General features: G+C 40.9%; 1 protein-coding gene across 3 annotated transcripts in view; it reads right to left on the reverse strand.

Moving 5' to 3' along the window:
• The window catches only part of fam168a (family with sequence similarity 168 member A), a 92,787-nt gene that overhangs the window by 24,596 nt on the left and 46,796 nt on the right, over nt 1-21,395 (reverse strand). For all 3 annotated transcript variants that reach the window (XR_013888064.1, XM_080197539.1, XM_080197538.1), the window contains exons 3-4: nt 6,057-6,137; nt 1,113-1,238 (exon numbers count right to left, since the gene is read on the reverse strand). Coding sequence is in view for 2 of the 3 variants with exons in the window: in XM_080197539.1 (XP_080053665.1) it covers nt 1,113-1,238; nt 6,057-6,137 (207 nt within the window). In the remaining variant the exon portion in view is untranslated. The remainder of the gene's footprint in view (nt 1-1,112; nt 1,239-6,056; nt 6,138-21,395) is intronic.

Raw genomic sequence — 21,395 nt, forward strand, 5'->3', positions numbered from 1 at the left:
TTAGATTCCAAGGTCAAATTTTGTTGTGGATTCGCCAGTATATTGGAGCACAACAGGAAACAAATACTGCACCAGTTTAGATAGAACAAGGTGCTTTTTGATCAGATAAGACTGTGAGCTACAATTCCGAAAGTTAACAGAGTAAATCAAAGTTACGCTCTCCATGTCAGGTAATGATCTACATCTGTAGAAGAATGAGATTATTTTTAAATTGTGGACTTTGATGCTATGTACTCTGCCAGAGCCGTAGTATTTTTCTGGTGTCATCTCAATTCAAATCCCCATACAAATAAAGCTTCTCAATAATTAATGTAATTATTAGTGATTTTGTTTTACTTAATACATCTCCAGTATACAGGATGTAACCATTTACTGCAGAATTCAAAAATTCAGTTCGGCAAAGTATGACTAATGCAATGGATTTTGCATTTGTTCTATCCCAAGTTTACTTCAGAAAGCAAGGATTGTATTTGCAGTTAGGCAGATAGCAGCACAGAAAGTAGTTTGAGATCCTTAGTCATTTCTGTTCTCAGTCTATTTATACATGCGTTTCTACTAGATAAATTTCCATCTCTATTATGTGCAGAAGAGACATGGCCTAAATAAGGTTGGGCAAGGTTTTCACTTCAATTTTACATAGTTTGTAGGCAGGCAGAATTATTTATCATCCATGGTTCTTACTAACATTTTTTAAGTTGCCTTCTCCCTCATCTCCTTAAGTGCTGTACGAACTAAATATAAGCACTTGAATCAGCTTGTGACTATAAAATGGATTTTGTTCTAGCCTCTATTTTCTAATGATCAAGCTTAATTTATTTGGAAATAGAAAAATAAGTGGCAAAATTACTATGAATTTGACAATGATCTATTATTTCAGCATCCAATTTATCACTTGTGCACCCTAACTTAATACTTACAACACACAGTAAACTGCTTTCTATCTTGAAGTAAGCTGATACACAGCCTGCTTTTCCGAACCCAAATTTAAGACTGTAATTTCAGACGGTGCTTCATTATTCCCCAAGACTCTTCTGCACATTACACATCATATAAAAGTAAATCAGTTTTATCAAGTTCTAAAGTATAAAAAGAGAAAAATGAGTTTTATTTACTGAATGATGCAGAAGAAGCTTGGAAAGTTCTGCTCTCAGTGCCAGCATCGACTGGGAGGTCATAAGTACCCTCAGAGGCACCAGAAGTTGATGTCTGTGGCCAGCTCTGCCTCATCATGAATAAAGCTTGCACAGAGACAGAAAATAGCGTTACAAAACAAAACTAGTCTCAACATTTTTAAACAGTGCAATAAGCCATGACCTGTCAGCATTTTGAAAGCTTAGATTACCTGCCCCAGGAACTGATTCTGGTCAGTAAGAGCTCATCAATGCTGTTACTTTCTTCTTATAGCCCTTTGCCATGAAGTCATCTCTATTACTGTTTTCCAAAGACTCAATAAAACAGTCCCATTGAAAAGGTACAGTACAAGTACACAGTTACGGAGGAAAAAAGAGGACTTCCCATTGATAATTTCTATATTTCGCCTAATACAAAAACATAGCATTTGAATGTATCCAAATTATTTCCTGGTATCAGTGAAACAGCTTCTCGTTTTGTTAGTCAATCAGGTGAGCAGATGAAAAAGCTGAAGTCTGGTAGCTAGAAGAAATTTGTATCTAATCGTTCTTTAGATTTGCACAATGTGTTAAAGATATTGTTCAGTTGTCTTGAGAGATCAGTCCTAATTTCCTCAAGCACTCACTGGAAGGTAATATTTAAAACACTGAGTAGAATATAGCTTTGCACCAGGGAAGGTGATCATGTTCTGCACGTGGATTTAGAAGCACTGGGTCAGCTAGACTGGCTAGTTAGCACCTGCACATTTCTGGTTTTATGTCCAAGATATTCTGGTCACTGGACAGACACTGATGCACCCTGGAGGATGCATTATGGGATCATAGAAATCCTACAATGCAGAAAGAGGCCATTCGGCCCATCGAGTCTGCACCGACCACAATCCCACCCAGGGCCTACTCCCATATCCATATTTACCTACTAATCCCTCTAACCTACGCATCTCAACACTAATTTTAGCATGGCCGATCAACCGAACCCGCACATCTTTGAACTGTGGGATGAAACTGGAGCACCCAGAGGAAACCCACGCAGACACAAGGAGAATGTGCAAACTCCACACAGACAGTGACCCAAGCCGGGAATCGAACCCAGGTCGCTGAAGCTACGAAGCAGCAGTGCTAACCGCTGTGCTACAGTGCTGCCCATAATTAGAAACCATAGAAACCCTACAGTGCAAAGGGAGGCCATTCAGCCAATCGAGTCCACACCGACAACAATCCCACCCAGGCCCTATCCCTGTATCCCTACATATTTACCTGCGAATCCCTCTAACCTACGCATCCCAGGACACTAAGGAGCAATTTAGCTTTGCCAATCCACCTAACCCACACATCTTTGGACTGTGGGAGGAAACTGGAGCACCTGGAGGAAACCCATGCAGACATGGGGAGAATGTGCAAACTCCGCACAGAGTGTGACCCAAGCTGGGAATTGAACCCAGATCCCTGGAGCTGTGAAGCAACAGTGCTAACCACTATGCTACTGTGCCTTGGAAATTAGTGTGATTGACAGTTCTGTAGCTGCCAAGGAGTTAGATAGGATTGTTCGAACATTTCCTTGGTAACTATTCACTTAAATCAGTCAAAACTACCCAAAATCTGCAACAGATACATGAGAAATAGGAGGTGGCCAACAATAGATCCTATAGAGGACACCAAAGGTAATAGTGCAGAATCATGGAGAAGCTATTGCAAGTGATGTACTAGATGCTATACTTTAAAGACATACAGACAACTGGTCTTTCAATGGAATGCTTCATTCTCCAACTAAGGTTTCCTACATTACAACAGTGATTGCACTTTGAAGTACTTTGTTTGCTGTAAAGTATTTTAACCCAGAAGTTGTAAAAGGTACTATACAAGTGCAAACTCTTCCTTTCTAACTGAACATTAAAGCAATGCATTTCAGGATTAGGCCAATCCTATCAAAAGTACATAAAGATGATAAAGTGCTGTTCATACTTTCTACAGAGGAGGTGCAAATAGTCAAAGTGGATGTTATCAATTCATTACATGGATCTGCACAAAACAGAATGGGTACCCTACCACAGTATGGTACAGTAATAGATGGACAACTAAGTTTAAAGTAGAATACTTATCTGCAAGATTTCTTTTGAAAAATGTGTCCAAAGAAGTATCAACTCTGGACACACAATATCAGCATTAAATACCATGAATCACATGTCCAACTGATTAAAGACAGCACATTAGTAAAGCATATTTGGATATGATTGTCCAAATTCTTATAGGCCATACAGCTGGATATGGTTCTATCCTATTAACCTGGATTGTATTCAGGCCCATAAGAGGTGAAAGGGCTGCGTTTACTGCACCATTAGAACAAAAAGAATGGTTTCTTCAAGCATCATATTTAAAACAAAAATGATCTGGATGCCAATACAATTTTGATGGTGTACTCCTTTTGTCTCTTTAATCTGTTCTCAGACCTGGAAGTGATTTATGTTAGGTAGCCTCTGATTATTTAATATTAGCATAATTTTGTCATTTGTTTTTTTCACTGAAACAGCCTAGATAAACTCACCTTTTTATATTATCAAATGAAAGGAAAGTCAGACACTGATAGATACTATATCTTTCCACCAGCAATTCAGTTTAAATTTCACAACTTAACTGTACTATGCAGTCACAGTCTAACAAAAACACAAGAGAACTTTAACAATTTAAAGAAACTGAAACAAGCCCACATGGACACTGAATATGCTTGGATTTGGTGCAGCTTCTCAGAACACTAAAAATCATGTATCCGAGTTTGCAACAGGATCTAGCTTTAGAAACCACAAGAAAATGCATAAGCATGACAGATACAGTGATGCTCACAACGCATCATGAATACTGTGCCTGTACATGAAGCCCAAATACTACATATCTATTCTGCAGGAAGATATTTAACACTGAGGGAACACTATCATACCATCAGACAATGACAAGGATCTTTCTTTGGAAAAGTTAAATAGTAGGCCGGGGGCGGGGGGGGGGGGGGGGGGGGGGGTGTGTTTGAATTACTGGTAGATATTTATGAAGTAGAGTATACTTCAGTGCATGTATGTGCTACCAGGAATTTTCATATTACACTGGGGGAAATGGGTTTGACAGCGTCAGACTGGCTCAATTTAGAAGCATGAAGTTAGGAGGCAGATTTATACTAATTTTAAATCCAATAAGGCAATAACCTGGATAGAAATTGCAATACTGTGTTGCATTTGAGCAAGTTGAATGAGGAAAAAAGCTTTGCTTTCTAAATAGTCAGACCATGAGAGAAACCAAGAAACCAAACTATAAGCAATAGTGCATTTCTTGAAGTCATAACATTGGGTACAATCAGCATTTCCTCAGTCACCATAAAGTTCAACAAAATGAATAGTACCACATGCACACAAGCCTGACAGCAAATTACATTTTGTGTTTCAATCCTCTGAAACTATCCCAAATAAAGATTTATTCTGTTCTTTGTTTTACGCATTTTACTTTCTGGTCAGCTGCTAGTAGTGATTTTGAGAAACATGTTAAAGCCATAGGTTCTAATGTTGACCAAATGGAGCTTATGTTCCAACAGAGTTTGTAAATCATTTAAATTTGTGTTTATTTAGCTTACCTATTTGGGACAAATTAATTATTGATTATTCTGTTTTAAAAACCTCTTTCTCAAACTACTGAGGTAACGGCCAAGCTGGCTTGCACGAACACAGTGTACTATAGCTCTACTGCTAATTTTGATCCAGGTTTGCAGATCTATACCTTCCAATTAATTTTCAAAAGCTTTACTGATCATAAAACCATGAGATTGAAAGTGAAGTTTATGTTGAATGTCATTTAATGTAATAAATTATTCTCTGTTAACAAATAGCTCAGAACAGAGTCCTTAGCTCTGACATAAATCGAGGTTCGATACTTGTCACCACCACCTTTCTGTAGGCAAGTCATTCAATAGTGGCCATCTTGTTAGTGTGCTTAGGAGTGCTTCTTGGCTTCCTATCCAATATTCCTCCAAGTGGTGTCAAGAAAGATCAAACCATTATTCATCTCGATATATGTGGAACCTTCTTGCACACAAAAGGACAATAATGCTTGCATACAATAGGCACTGCACTTCAATGAGTGGCTTTACATGAAGCATTGAGGCATTTGAGAAACACACCATTTAAGTGCAATGTTTCTGCATCTCTTGACACAGAAGTATTTTATTCCTATATGGAAGTCAGTGCAGAGAGAGAACAAGTCACCTCGGTTATCATAGGATAGATGCTAAGAGGATGTTTCCCCTGTGGGAGAGATTAAAACTGCGTGATAAAGGGGTCTCCCAGTTGAGAGATAAGAAACAAATTTTTGGCAGGTCCTTGGTCAGCACAATTCTCTTCTCCAGAGAGCAGCGGAAGCAGGGTCACTTAATATGTCTTAAGGCTGTGAGATTGACTTATTTGTCATGAATCGAAGGTGGACAGGGAAGTAGAGATGAGGCCACAATCAGATCAGTTATAATCCTATCAAATGGTGGAATGGGCTTATGGGACCAAATGGATTAGACCTACTCCTAATTTATAGGAGTCTTTGGTTAGAACTGAGTAATATTCTGAATTTAAGCTGCTTAATAAATACAAGCCTCCCTCCCACCCAGAGATCCCTTAAAACTTGAGCAAACCCTAGATACCAGTTATCCTAGACGCAACCATCTTTTACTGCAGGAGATTTCATCTCAAATTCCCAGATACCCTCAAAATTCTGATATACTATAATCCTTATGGAGATTAAGATTTGAATTTCATCTGTAGCCAATGATGGTTAGAATTCTCTATTTGCCATGACGGAGAGTTATTTTTTAAAGTTTTTAAAAAGTTATTGATAACAAATGAACCATTATGGTGAAATATTTTTAAGTTTTGTGGAATAAAAACAAAATAGAAAGCTTACCAGGAGGATATCCAGGACTGCCACTAGCATACATGTTAGCAGTATAGGCAGGAGCAGTTGTCGGGTAACCTGCAGGATAACCTGGAAAGGAATTGGAAAACAGAATGGATGAATGCCAAATAACAGTGAACTCAATGACAGAAGAGGAATACTTTAAAAAAATCAAATACTAACTAGCAGTTAAGCACACATTAAGTTACCTACGACCCGAAAATTAAAGAAAAACTTTCAGAGCTCGGCCATTCTATTTCATCAGTTTTACATGAATATCTTGACAATGTGCATGTAGTATATCTGCTTACAGCAGCTATTATAAATGGAAGGAAATTCCAGGTCCTAGAGTGCCAAAATTTTCTTGGATCCATAATTTTACCAGGAAGGCTAGTAAAACGTACATACTTCCTGCTATTCGCCCAACTTGTTCTTTAGGAGATGTACAAAGCAATTTTTTTTTCCCCCACAGAGCATGTTGGGTGCCTGGAATTCGCTGCCAGGGAGGTAGGGGGAGCAGATACGATAGCGATTTTAAGAGGCATCTTGACAAATACATGAATAGGTTGGGAATAGAGGGATACAGTCCCCAGAAGGGTAGGGGATTTTAGTTCAAATTGGACAGCATGACTGGTGCAGGCTTGGAGGGCCAAAGTGCCTGTTCCTGAGCTGTAATTTTCTTTGCTCTCTGTTCAAAGAAGTGCTAATGGCATATTGCAAAAGATAAACGATGGGGGTGACAAATGCATGTCATACCTTTGCTCTGTTACTCAGTTGCAGCGACTATACTAAATAGATTATGACGAAGTATTACCCTTGCACAGAAGCAGACCATTCAAGTCAATATTGGTCTTTTATGTTCCACACATGCCTGCTTTCACCATTCATCTAACACTATCAGCGTATCCTTCCTGCCTTGTGTTCATCTAGCTTCTCCTTGAATGCATCTATGCAATTCACCTCAATTACTTTGTATAAGCATTTTACACAGAAAGTGGTTAGAATACAAAAAATAGTTTAGCCCCAATTCCCTAAAGGTCATTTTGATCTCACCCACTGGTGAAAAGGTCTTCTCTTCATTTACCCCATTAAACTTTTCAATAACCCTATTCCTCTCTCATCTACAACCTCTCAGTTCTGACACTTTTTGCATCATCTCCAGTGACTGCATATCCTTTTTACAGTAAGATCATAAGAACTGTATTCCAAGTGCAGTTTAAGTTCTATACAACTTGAACATAACTTCCTTGCTTTTCAACTCCATCCATTTAGAGGGAACTGATATTGTTCAGGGATCAATCACAGAGGTCTAGAGCCCTAGAAAAAGCCTCAAAAACCCACATCAACTCACAGTTGGCCACAGTTCAACTTAAGTATTAAGGTGGAACAGACATTATTTCATTCAGGGCACAGAGATGGAGTGAAGGAGATGAGAAGCAGATTATAAAAAGTTGGTGAGATTTTGAATTAGTGTTCAACAGTTTAATTGTGCTTCTGTCATTTCTTTGGATCTCATATGTCTTGAATTGCAATTCTTGCTGATAAATGTAAAGCATAATGATAGAGAGGGCCATAACGGATCAATGTCCCTTGAGCCTGCACTGCCATTCAAGACAATCACAGTTGGTCTTCTGTCTCAATTCCACTTGATTCTGATAGTCAGATTTCTGATCTTTCTAAATGTATAATCTACACGTTAATTTAAATGTCCTTAGGTATAGCTCATTGCCGAAAGATAGTACTCAACTGAAAACCCTGAAAAACTTCGTCCCTAAAAATGAACTTAACGGTGAAGAGTTAACGATGTTAAATTACAAGTAGATTGATGGCTGCAATTCACTGAATTGGCCTGTTTTCTTGATTAACACAATCTTTTACATTTTTTAAAACTATTATTTTTTAGATCAGCTAGTTCTACTTTCATTCATGGAGGACTACATGCCGTGGATAACGAAGGAGGTGAAGGAAAGTGTTAAACTAAAAGCAGAGGAATTTAGAGTAGCTAAGAGTAGTGGGCGAGAAGAGGATTGGGAGAGGTTTAAATGTCAACAAAGATTGACAAAGAAGTTGATAAAGAAGGGTAGGAGAAACTATGAAGCTGGGCTAGCGCTTAATATAAAAAAGGATAGCAAGAGTTTTTATAAATATATAAAAAGGAAGAGGCTGGCTAGGGTGAATGTTGGTCCTTTAGAGGATGAGAAAGGGGACCTAGTGGTAGGGGATGGGGATATGGCTAAGGTATTGAATAACTTTTTTGTTTCTGTCTTCACGGAGGAGGACGTGAATAATTTGCCGGGTGTTAGCGATGGAAAGGTGGTAGGACTGGAGGGTCTTAATGACATTACTGTTATTAGAGAGGCGGTGCTCGACAGACTGGAGGGGCTGATTGTGGACAAGTCCCCAGGACCGGGTGGAATACATCCGAGGGTTCTGAAAGAAATGGCGGAGGTGATAGTGGATGCCTTGGTGATTATTTTCCAAACGTCGCTGGATTCCGGGGAAGTGCCGGATGATTGGAAAACGGCTAATGTTACGCCGTTGTTTAAGAAGGGTGCCAGGCAAAAGGCGGGGAATTATAGGCCGGTTAGTTTAACGTCTGTGGTAGGTAAAATGTTAGAATCTGTCATTAAGGAGGAAATTGCGAGGCATCTTGAAGGGAATTGCTTGATAGAGCAGACGCAGCACGGTTTCATTAAAGGGAAGTCGTGTCTGACAAATTTACTGGAGTTCTATGAGGATGTGTCTAGGACGGTGGATAGAGGAGAGCCGGTGGATGTGGTCTTTCTGGATTTTCAGAAGGCGTTTGACAAAGTGCCTCACAAGAGGTTATTGCAGAAGGTCGAGGGACATGGAGTTGGGGGTAGGGTGTTAGCGTGGATAGAGGATTGGTTGTCAAATAGGAGGCAGAGAGTGGGGGTCAACGGGTGCTATTCGGATTGGCGGATGGTGACTAGTGGAGTGCCCCAGGGGTCGGTGCTGGGGCCTCAGCTTTTTACCATTTATATAGATGATCTGGAGGAGGGAACCGAGTGTAGGGTGTCGAAATTTGCTGATGACACCAAGATTGGGGGAACGGCAAATTGTGCGGAGGGTGTGGAGAGTCTGCAGAAGGATCTAGATGGGCTGGGCGAATGGGCCAGGAAATGGCAAATGGAATTTAATGTTGGCAAGTGTGAGGTGGTCCACTTTGGTAGGAAGAATGGTAGGAAGAACTATTACTTACAGGGCGAAAAACTGCAGCAGGCGACGGTGCAGAGGGACCTCGGGGTCCTTGTGCATGAGTCGCAAAAACCCAGCTTGCAGGTGCAGCAGGTGGTCAGGAAGGCGAATGGGATGCTGGCCTTCATAGCGAGGGGGATTGAATATAAAAGTAGGGAGGTCTTGCTGCAGCTGTATAGGGCATTGGTGAGGCCGCAGCTGGAGTACTGTGTGCAGTTTTGGGCGCCGCACCTGCGCAAAGATATTTTGGCCTTGGAGGGAGTGCAGAGGAGGTTTACTAGGCTGATACCGGAGTTGAGGGGGTTGAGCTATGAGGAGAGGCTGAATAAACTGGGCTTGTACTCGTTAGAGTTTAGAAGAATGAGGGGAGATCTCATTGAGACGTATAAGATGATGAATGGGATGGATAGGATAGAGGTGGAAAGACTCTTCCCGCTCAAAAAAGACAGTAGGACTAGGGGGCACAGCCTCAAGATAAAAGGGGGGCGGTTTAGAACGGAGTTGAGGAGGAACTTCTTCACTCAAAGGGTGGTGAATCTCTGGAATTCTCTGCCCGTTGAAGTGGTGGAGGCTGCCTCGCTAAATATTTTTAAGACGCGGGTTGATGGGTTTTTGATAAGAGAGGGGATTAAGGGTTATGGGGAGAGGGCGGGAAAGTGGAACTGAGCAGCGACTGATCAGCCATGATCTTATTGAATGGCGGGGCAGGCTCGAAGGGCTGGATGGCCTACTCCTGCTCCTATTTCTTATGTTATGTTCTTATCGTCCTGTCATCAAGCATCCATCTTAAGCTGGTCAGCTAGGCTACTTCTTAAGAACTCACACCTTCAAATTTTAACAATGATGCGAAGTTGATTCTCAGTTGAGTATTAAGGGAGCATTAATTGGTAGATGCAGGGAGGATGTTCTCAAATGGCGAGGGAGCCCAGAACCAGAGGTCACAATCTGAGGATTCAGGGTAGACTATTTAGAGCGGAGGTGAGGAGACATTTCTTCACCCAAAGAGTGTTAAAGCCTGTGGAATTCATTACCACAGGAAGTAGTTGATGCCAAAACACAATGTATCCAAGAGGCAGCTAGATATAGCACATGGGGAGAATGGGATCAAAGTTATGGGGAAAAAGCAGGATTAGACTACTGAGTTGGATGATCAGCCGTGATCATAATGAATAGTAGAGCAGGCGCGAAGGGTCAAATGGCCTCCTTCTGCTCCTAACTTCTATGTTTCTATGACCAAGGCTCTATCTATGCAAATAGGCATTAAAAGATTCAAAGGCACTATTTCAAGAGCAACAAGACCTTTCAGTGTTTTGGTCAACAGTCCTTCCTCAATCAATGCCTTAACAAAACAGAGCCAGTTTGCCTCTACTGTCTGTGGGGGCCATCATTTCTGTACAAGAGTGGCTGTGCTGCAAAATTATCCAATTCATTGAGAGACTGGAGAGAATGTGACAGCGTCAGTAACTGCAAGCTTTTTTAAAAAAAAGCATCTTCTATTTTCTCAGGTCATAACTAAAAAAACTTGAAGCTCCTCTAAACGAAAGAATCTTGCGTCATTCACTGACATTTGTACCCACCCTGTTCTAGACCCTCTTCAAATCACCTGTACTGCTCCCGTTCTCATTCTGAAAGCAAAAGTAAAAAAGTTCTACACAATTAATGCACTATTCCAATTTCCACCTACTCCTTCCTAAAATACAAACTCTTCAAATCTGAATTTTTTTTATCCTTGCTATGTTCAGAGTTCCTCCTCGAGATTGTTATCCGTAGAACTCCTTGCACAGAAGTCTGACTTTCAAATTGAACTTCTTAAGCATAGAGTTATGTTAGCAGCATTCAAAGCTGTTTGCAGCAACATGCTCCATCACCAGCTCCTACATCTGACCTTGCCTTCACAGACTACGGATTCCTGTAGTTAACAGTCACTGGTACAGTATTGTAATTTCTCAGCTGTTTTGGGCATGTGAAGTTCATCTGTATTGTACAGAAGATGGTTCTAGTCAGATGGTGTACTGGCATTTAAATTTATGCGCTTAATTATATTTCAAGACAAATGCAACTTTTGTTGTTAAATTCATCCATTGCAAAATGCACACAGACAGCTCTTATGAAATTAAAAACCCAGCATACTTTGCTCAGGTGGGAATGATCAAAATTCAATGGAACTAAGACAGGTTAACATGTTGCTGCTGCCTTAGGCAACTTCAAATGAACTTGCATCAACTGTATTGCACTGATATCTACTACCATAGTAACCACTTCTCCACTGGCATGCTAATTACTCGATCCCCAGAAACAAGTCAATTAGATCCACATAAATCTTTTTTTAAAAAACTGCTTTTACATTCTCAGCACATTAACAGCAAGCTACAAATAACTTTTGAAATAGTTGAAACAGATCTGCTTCAGCCACACATTCCAAGTGCCCACAGCTGAATGAATGCCATCAGATAAATTAAATACATCAGCATAAAAAATTCTCTCAAACTGAAGGTTCTACATTCAGAACACTTCTGTGGAATGGAACAGAAATTTAAAAATTCAACTTAACCCACTTAAATTTAACAAAACTGAATTTTAAAATGCTCAGTTTGTTTTGAGAATGCTGAATTAAGAAATGATCAGATTCCAGAGTTCTCAATACAACAAAAAATTCAAAGGATTCAAAATCGAATGGCAGAGCAGACTTAATGGGCCGAATGGCCTAATTCTGCTCCTATGTCTCGCGTCTTATGGTCTTAAAACCAATCAAGTAAAAAAATTTCTCAAGCTCAGTCCTGACCCAGATTGAGACCATGAGCCCAGGTTCTAGATTCCCCAGCCAAAGAAAACATTTTCTCAACATCCGTTTGGTCAAATCCTTCAAGTCTCCATTAGATCGCCTGCCAGTCTTCTAAACTCCAGGAAATATAAGCCTTGTCTATTCAATCTCTTCCCATAGAAGAGCCACCTCATCCCAGGAACCAAACTAATGAATACTTTGTGGTTCATACGCAAGAACACAGGTCCCTCTGATTGAAAACGTTGTTCAGTCTCTCACCATCCAAAAAGTTCTTTTTCCTGACCGAAGTATATGACTGCATACTCTGCTACACTGTATCCCATCTGCTATGTTCTTACCCACACACCCAATCTACCTATATCTTCTGAAACCTAATTGCATCCTTCTCACTGCTTACTTTCCCAACTAACTTTGTAGTGACATGTTACACTCCACCCCTTCATCCAAGCCATTCAGCTGAGGCCTAGGTACTAATCCTTGTATTTATACAAATTGTTAAAATGAAAGGCTTGTTACACTTTACCTACAGTTCAGCTCTAATCAATATGCTACCATTAACAGCTCTTATGCCCCGACCCATAACTGAGATGACGACATTAAGGAAAAGATCTATTCGACCTTGGAAGTCCTCACTGTCATACAAAAGGAGGTCAATTTTTTGGGGAAAATCTGAATAACAGGGCTAGATATAATTCCAATTAGGATTGTATTTGCTGGAGTTTAGAAGAATGGAGTGGGGGGGGCCTCATAGAAACCTATAAATTCTAACACAATTAGACGGGATAGGTACAAGGAGGACGTTCCCGATGGTTGGGGTGTCCAGAACCAAGCGTCATGGTCCGAGGATACAGAGTAGGTAGTTCAGGTCAGAGAGGAGGAGAAATTTCTTCACCCAGAGAGTAGTCAGCCTACGGAATTCGCTACCACAAAAAGTAGTTGAGGCCAAGACATTGAATGTTTTCAAGAAGCAGCTCAATATAGCACTTGAGGCATAGGGAATTAAAGGATATAGGGGAAGGTAGGATCTGGCTACTGAGTTGGATGATCAGCTATCATAATGGATGGCAGAGAAAGCTCAAAGGGCCAAGTCTCCTCCTGCTGCTCCTATTTTATATTTCTATGTCTGGAGGGTGGAAAAAGTCAATGTAAATTATGTACTTCTGTTGACGCAATGTGCTCAGCATGGCCTCCTTATAATAAATGCCCTCTCGGCCTTCTGCCCAAGATTAAGTATCAGATCAAGCCCAAGATAGGGTGCAATGCCTTATCTTGTTTTTCTCTCCCGTGGAGGCCTTGAATTGGATTCAACTCGAATTTGAATTTGGTTTTTTGGAGCAAGGAATGGATTTACCCAGTCCACTGAGCACAGGCTTTGCAACTTGAGTAAAAACAGTCAGTAGGAGAAATATAAATCCACACGGGAGCTTTCCTGACCAAAGTATTGGCACCTCCTCAATTATGTCATTGTTCAACTCAAGGTCTAAGTGATGTTTATATCTCTCGTTCCACGTGGGGGACTGATGCCTTCTAGATAGATCAACTTGTTCAATCGGTGATGAACATCCACTTAGCATCAAGACATTGCAGAACCCTAAAGTACAAGAAGATCAATGCCTCAGCCTGAAAAGAGAAAAATTCTAAGTACAGCTCACAACTAGTCAGAAAAACCTTCACACAGCCAACTCAACTTGAGAACAGGGAAGTCGAATAAAGTCAGCTGTACTAGACTCCTGTGCCCAGACTACTGGGTTTGAGCATTATTTTCATTTTCCCCAGCATTCCTCTGACGTGTTTTACTTTGTTTTGGTTCACTGACCTCTCGACTAATTGTTGGATTGGTTAGCATACACATCAACAGCGAGGCACAACAACAAACAGATGACTTTTTGGGGGTCACTGATGTAAAGACTTTCCACACCCAACAATTGAAAAGGAATACAAGCTAAACCATGGCTGAGAAACCACAATAGGAACTAGAAGCAGGAGTAGGCCATTTGGCCCTACGAGTTTGTTCCGCCATTCATTTTGATGATGGCTGATTAAATTCAATATCCTGATCTCTCCCCCACCGCCCCCAATTCCTTTCCTCCATATCCTTTGATCCCTTTAACCCCAAGAACTATATCTTATTGCGTGGCATAGTAGCACAACTGTCTCAGTGCCAGGGACTTGAGTCACTATCTGTGTGGGAGTTTGCATGTTCTACCTGTGGCTGTGAGTGTTTCCTCCAAGTGCTCCGGTTTCCTCCCACAGTCTAAAGATGCGTGGCTTAGGTGCACTGGCCATGCTAAATTGCCCTTAGTGTCCCAGGAAGCATAGGTTAAAGGGATTAAGAGGGTGAATACGTAGAGTTAAGGGGATAGGGCCTAGTTGGGGTTGTCGTCAGTGCAAACTCGATGGACCAAATCAACCCAAGCCTACCCGATGTCCTCCTTCTGCACTGTCAGGTTTCTATGAATTTCTTCTTGAAATCAGACAACATTTTAGCCTCAAACCAGGCAACATTTTGGCCTCAATGATGGTGCCAATTGAACTATTGATATCCTCAAAATGTTTGGATCTCGAAGCAAATTCTGGCCTGAGCATCTGATTCCCTCCTCTAAACTCAATATTGAGCACTCTGTCCTGTAATCCCTCTGCTTGTTTTGTTACCTCGCCCTGATTTGGTCCTAGTTGCTGGCAATCTGCACTTTAAAAGAAAAGACAGTAGGAACAACCATGGAAAACGACAGGCATGGGAACAGTGCAGACTTGAGGTATACACTGAGGCATTGCTGTGGTTGAATTTCCTCAGCCAGAGCTTGGAATCTGCCCCACAGTCATGGCACACTTGCATGCTTCTCACGGCACAGACGCACAAGTGAGCCATGTTCAGCATTTGGGAACCACTGTTCTACATTATAAAAATAGCTACACCTTAATTTAAGTAGCCTATAGGTGCTTTGAGATGTCCTGAGTTTGTGAAAGGCACTATATAAATGTAAGTCCTTTTATATTAATTAGGCTTTAAATAATTCATGGAAGTATTACTGAGGATTAAGTATCTCAGTATAACTGAGAATAAAAGTATTACTTTTAATCCACAGGTGTCGGTCCACCTTGTTGTCAAACGAGGGGCATGCACACGGTGGGTCGTGCGTGGGCTGCTCTTGGAGGTTTCGAGTGGCCTAGTACTTTGTGTCGTTGTGCATGCTTAATCCTGGACCAGCAGACGGGCACAACAGCTCAGTGACTATCACTGCTAGCTGTGCAGATACATGGATTTGGGCCAGTGTCTGTGGGAGTTTGCGCATTCTCCCTGTGGTTGCGTGGGTTTCCTCCGGGTTCTCCGGTTTCCTCCCACACCCGAAAGATGTGCTCTTAGGCTGATTGGTGTACCAAATTGACCCTACACTATTCTCCCCTGAATCCGGCTACATTAGGGGTACCATTCACATACACACGGGGCAGGGTAGGTGTAGGAAAATGCTTTGTTGAAATGGCGGCGCGGGCTCGTTGGACCGAAGGGCCTGTTTCCCGTGCTGGGTTGTTCTTTGTGATGAGAAGAATTCTTTTCAGAGTGTAATGTTTTGTATTTGATTTTGAGTGTGTTTACTATTGACGTTCATGATGCTTGATTGGTTAAGCCTGGATGTGGACTCAAGCAATGTGAACAAACTGTAGAAAGAGATGGAAGCCAGCTTGGAATAGCCATTTCAAAAGAACTGTGAATTAAACTTGTTGTGCACATTAATTAATGTCACCTCTGCAAAGATCTGAAATATAAAACAGACAACACAGCGGTGATCAAGGCTTAATGCTCACTGCCCAAAAGGTGGCAGAAACAGTGCATTTAAAAAATGTTTAGATATGCACTTGAAATGTCGTAACCTACAAGGCAGTAGGCCAAGAGTTGGAAAGTGGGATGAGACGTTCTTTTTAACTGGCACCAACACATTGTTAGAATGCTCTTCTGTGAAGATTTCCATGATCCGATTCTATATTCTGAATTCAACATTTAATATTTATGTAATCATGGAATCACAGAACAGTTACAGCCCAGAAAGAAGTCAATGAGCCCGTTGCCTGTGCCAGCTCTTTGCACAAGCATCCAACCTTTGTCCCGTACCACTGCAAATACTCTCACTTCCAATAATGATCTAATTCTCTTTTGAAAGCAATGATTGAATCTGCCTCCACCAGACAGTGCATTCCAGATCCTAACCACTCACTGCATAGAAAACATTTTTCTCATGTTGTCCTCACTGTTTCTTTTGTCAATTTGCCGATGTTCTTAGATTCTCAACCTGCCACCAGTGGCGATGGTTTCCCCTTATCGATTCTGTTCCAACACCTCAATTTAGAACATCTCTCCTGTCAAATCACCTCTCAACTTTCTCTTCCCCAAGGCAAATAGGCCCAACTTCTCCAATTTGAAGTCCCTCATAACTGAAACCAATTTCCTGAATCTTTTCTCCACTCGCTCTAATACTTTCACATCCCTCAACGTGTGGTGCCCAGAACTGAACACCAGTCGTTTTCTGCTGACTTATTATTTTTTCTTGCTTTTATACTCTGTGCCCCTACTTATAAATCTTTTAATTCCATATGCTTTTTCTAATGGCTGTTGCAACCTACCCTGTCACCTTCAATGATTTGTACATACATATGCCCAGGTCTCTGCTTTCCCCACCCCTTTACAATTGTGCTTTTTATTTTATATTGCCTCTCCCCATTTTGCATACCAAAATGAATCACTTTACATTTTTATGCATTGTTTCATTTATTAGTCTGTCCATTCCACCAGCCTGTGTGTTTTAAAAATTTAACATCTTCCAATCAGTTCATAAGAGTTTTGGGTCATTTGCAAATTTTGAAATTACTGTACCCTCTACCAAAGTCGACGGCATTGGTACAAATCAGAAATAGCAGGTGTCCTAATACCAACTCTTGGGGAACTCCACTATTTAACCTTCTTCCAGCCGGAAAACAACCGCTCACTGTTGCTCTCCATTTCCTATCAGCCAATTTCACATTGATGTTACTACTGTCTCTTCATTCGATGAGCTACCAATTTGATCTCAAGTCTGTTGCACAGCACTTTACAAAATGCCTTTTGTAAGTCCATGTACATCACCTTCACCTACTTTCTCAGTTATGCCATCAAAAACTCAAGCAAATTAGTCAAACATAATTTCCTTAACAAATTTGTGCTGGCTTTCCTTAATCAATCCTCACTTGGTTAAGTGACTGTTAATTTTATTTACATTTATCATTACAGAAAGTTCTCTCAGCACTGAGGGTTAAATGGCTGGCCTGTAATTGCTGGATAGTTCTGCATTTAAAAAGAAAATCTAATCCAGTAAGTGACTTTATAAAATCCACACTGAATTAACAAAACAAAATTAGCAAAACAATTGGGTCAATCAAACCCAAAGAGATTAAGTTGTGCATCAGTGGGTATAATAAAGAGCCTCTCATACTGCACACAAAAAATTGTGTAATTATGTGAAAGATGTGAGACTTTTCAAAATTGATAGTGTATTCCAAAGTATTATGGCATAACGTAACTTTGGAGTCCCATTTGTTAGATCCCAGAGTAGAAGTTGAAGGCTAGCTCACTTAGTAACGACATACAAACCATAATAAACGCCTGAAAGCAATGCAGCTGCCTGGTCACAGTGACTGGTATTAAGAACCCAATACAGTTGGAGGTGTTAGATCGAATATATACCAAATTTACCTCGCCATCTTTTTTCTTAAAGACAGTATACTTTTTCCAATGAGTGCCACTTAAAGCTGTATATTATGCAATCATACAGAATTTTTTTTTGGGGGGGGGGGTTAAATCTTGTGCTCAAGTTTGTCATTGTTGAGCAATGGTTCTTGTTTCTTACTTCTGGCATTTAGCCTCAAGATCATCACTGACGCAGGAAAGAGTTCCAAGTTTGGGTTGGGAATACTAAAGCCATAGATTTTGGTCCCCACTACGAACTCTGCCCAACTCCTAGGCAACTGTCCAAGGCTGTTCACAGATTGCTCCCACTTGGCTGTTGTGTTTGACCCAAGATGAGCATTCAATCATGTGGCCGTGTCACCACAAAAACTGCATATTTCCACCCGACATTGCCCTACTCCAACTCTGCTTAAGTTCAGCTGCTACTGAAACCCTCACCATTTCTGTTACCTCTAGACTTGGCCACTCACCCACATTCTACCTTCTGTAAACTTGGGGTCACCCAAAGTTCTGCTGCCAATGTCCAAATGTATCACATCTAAATCAACCATCACCCCTGTGGTCACTGGCCTACCATGGCCTCCAATTCAACAACACAACTTTAACATTTTAGTTGTTCTCCAATCCCTCCTTGGTCTCACCCTTCCCAATCTAGACTTTTTTTAAACCTATAACACTCATATCTGACGCCTATAATTCTAGTCTCAATTATTTATAACTCCATCAAGGGCAGCCATGCCACAAGCTGCTTCCACCCTAGCCCTGGAATTTCCTTCCTGAACATTTTCACCCCTCAACACCACTTTCCTCCTTTAAGAAACTCATTAGAAACTTGCGTACTTAGTCAAGTTTGGTCACCAGCCCCACATTTCCTTTATTGTGAAATGGTTCGAGCCATTTTATGTTAAAAGGTGCTATTATGTTGCTGAACACAATGTAGATTTTGCAACATCACACCAACAGGTGAAAGACGGGATGTGAAAAAAAACCAGCAAAATTGAGATAATACATTACTAAAATAAGTCAGGATCAAGGGAGTTTCAATTCGCACCCAATTTGAGCGACCACTCATTTGATTTATTGTCTCGTATATTGGGATACAGTAAGTATTGTTACTAGAGTATACAGACAAGATATATCATTCATAGGGTATATGGGGAGAAAGGACAAGGCACAGAATCTAGTGTTACCGTCGGATGTTGAGAAAGATCAGCTTAATATAAGGTAGATCCATTCAAAAGCCTAATGGCAGCAGACAAGAAACTGTTCCGAGTTGGTTGACTTGGTTCAGACTTTTGTATCTTTTTCCCGATAGAAGATGGGGGAGAGTAAATTCAAGGTCCTTGACTATGCTGGCTGTTTTTCCGAGGGAAAAAATAGTGTAGACAGAGTCAATGAGTGGGAGGCTGGTTTGCATGATGGACTGGGCTACGTTCATAACCTTTTGTAATTTCTTGCTGTCTTGGTCAGAGCAGAGCCATACCAAGCTGTGATACATTTGGAAAGGATGCTTTCTATGGTGCATCTGTAAAAATTGGACAGTGTCATAGTGGACATGTTAATTTTCCTGAGCCTCCTGAGAAAGTAGAGGTGTTGGTGGGCATTCTTAACTATAACATTGAGGAGAGACCAGGACAGATTGTTGGTAATCTGAACACTTAGGAACTTGAAATTCTTGACCATTTTCTCTTCACCCCTGATGATATAAACAGGAGCATGTCTTCCACTATGCTTCCTGAAGTTGATAACTGTCTTCTTCATTTTACTGACATTGAGGAATCAATTATCACCCCATTTGAGCAGATCCTCTCACTCTTTCCTGTATGCCATCTCTTTGTTGTTTGAGATCCGACCCACTATGATGGTATCAGAAAACTTGAAATGGAATTGGAGAAGAATTTTGCCACAGTCAAGGAGTGTAGTAACAGGCTATGAACACAGACTTGCAGGGCACCAATGCTGGGCATAATTGTGGAGGAGATGCCATTGCCTATCTCTACTGATTGTGGTCTGTGCATTAGGAAGTCTAGGATCCTGTCAGAGACGGAAGAGCCGAGCACCAGGCTATGAAGTTTGGAGATGAGTTTTGAAGGAATAATGGTGTTGAAGATTGATCTGTAATCAATAAGCAGAATGCTGACAGATATCTTTGTAATCCAGGTGTTCCAGGGTTGCGTGTTGGCCCAGGGAGATGGCATCTGCTGTGAACCTGTTACAGCAATAGGCAAACTGTAGTGGATCCAGGCAATCTGGGAGACTGCAGCTAATCCATGCCATGACTAACTTTTCAAAGCACTTCATAATCACGAGTATGAGAGCCACTGGGCGACAGTCATTAAGGCATGCTACCTGGCTTTTCTTTGGTATGAGGATGATGGCCATCTTCTTGAAGCAGCTGGAGTCCTTAGATTGGTGTAAGGGAGTCATAGATGTCTGCGAATAACCCTGTCAGCTGGTCCATGCAGGATCTGATTGCTTGTCCAGGTATTGCATTCAGGCCAGTTGTTTTCTGTGAGTTAGCTTCAAGGTGGCTGATCTGTGATGGTGACTTCATACCAGATCGGCCAAAGCTTCTGGAGCAGATGACATCCTCTTGCTCAAAAGGCCATAAAATGAGTTGAGCTCATCAGGGAGGAATGCATTGTTGCTGGCGATTCTACATGTTTTTATTTTGTAGGCTGTTATGCTGTGCAGAACATAATTGGCAAGTGCCCGAATGGCTAGCCTGGGACTTTAGCTTGATCGGGTACTGTCTGCTTATAAATAGCCAGAAGCTTCTCAACTTGCAGAGCACAAAGAAGTTACCTAGTTAATTTCAAATGCTCTCACTTTTAATGGAAAGCAATTTTGTAACCCTTTGCAAAGATTTCAACCAGTAAGGCAAAGCTGGCAGCAACTATGGCAAGAGAAAGTGTGGTAATGTTCCCAGTTAAATATGACTGTTCTTCAGAACTCTGCCTAACTGTTAATCTCTACAGATGTGGCCAAACTTGAGTATTTACAGCATTTTGTTTTTATTTCAGGTCTCCAGCTTCTGCAGAATTTTGCTTTTATGATAAAAGGACAAAAATGCTTGATTAAGGAGAGGGATCGAGGAAACAAAAAAAAATGGTATTCTGCTGAATCAAGTGAAACAAGTGCTGTGTTTGCATTTCACACCTACACTTCAGCTGGGAAACATGTCTACACAGAATTAAGGAACAACCTGTCCTGACTGATTTGGTCCACAATTTATCAATGGAAAAAGCTTCAAAATAAACTCAAAAAACTGAAAGTTTACTTTTTATTCAGATTAGTGTTTAGAAAGTACATTTTTTTTAGCTCAAGTTATTTTTGCCTTGTTCTCCCAATGTTGAGACCTCAAATAGGAAACACACTGAACCAGCTCCTAGAAATGCAGTAGGATTTCCAGAGCAGTTCTGAGACTCATTTCTCATGTCACAGGAAAATAAACTGTTTGGGAGTCTCTACAGTGACAAGAAAATTCATTCTTTTTAGTTTCCTTTTTGTAATTTGTACTCTTTCCTCTTCACCTCCTTCATGTGCGCTTGCTTTGCTGTTGCTGGCTTTTCTTCCACAATTCCGATCCCTTCCAAACATCCTAGCTGTTCCATTGTAGTCTAGAATCACA

Source organism: Carcharhinus amblyrhynchos, chromosome 10 (genome assembly GCF_965287045.1).
Source record: "Carcharhinus amblyrhynchos chromosome 10, sCarAmb.v2.hapA, whole genome shotgun sequence".
NCBI lineage: Eukaryota > Metazoa > Chordata > Chondrichthyes > Carcharhiniformes > Carcharhinidae > Carcharhinus > Carcharhinus amblyrhynchos.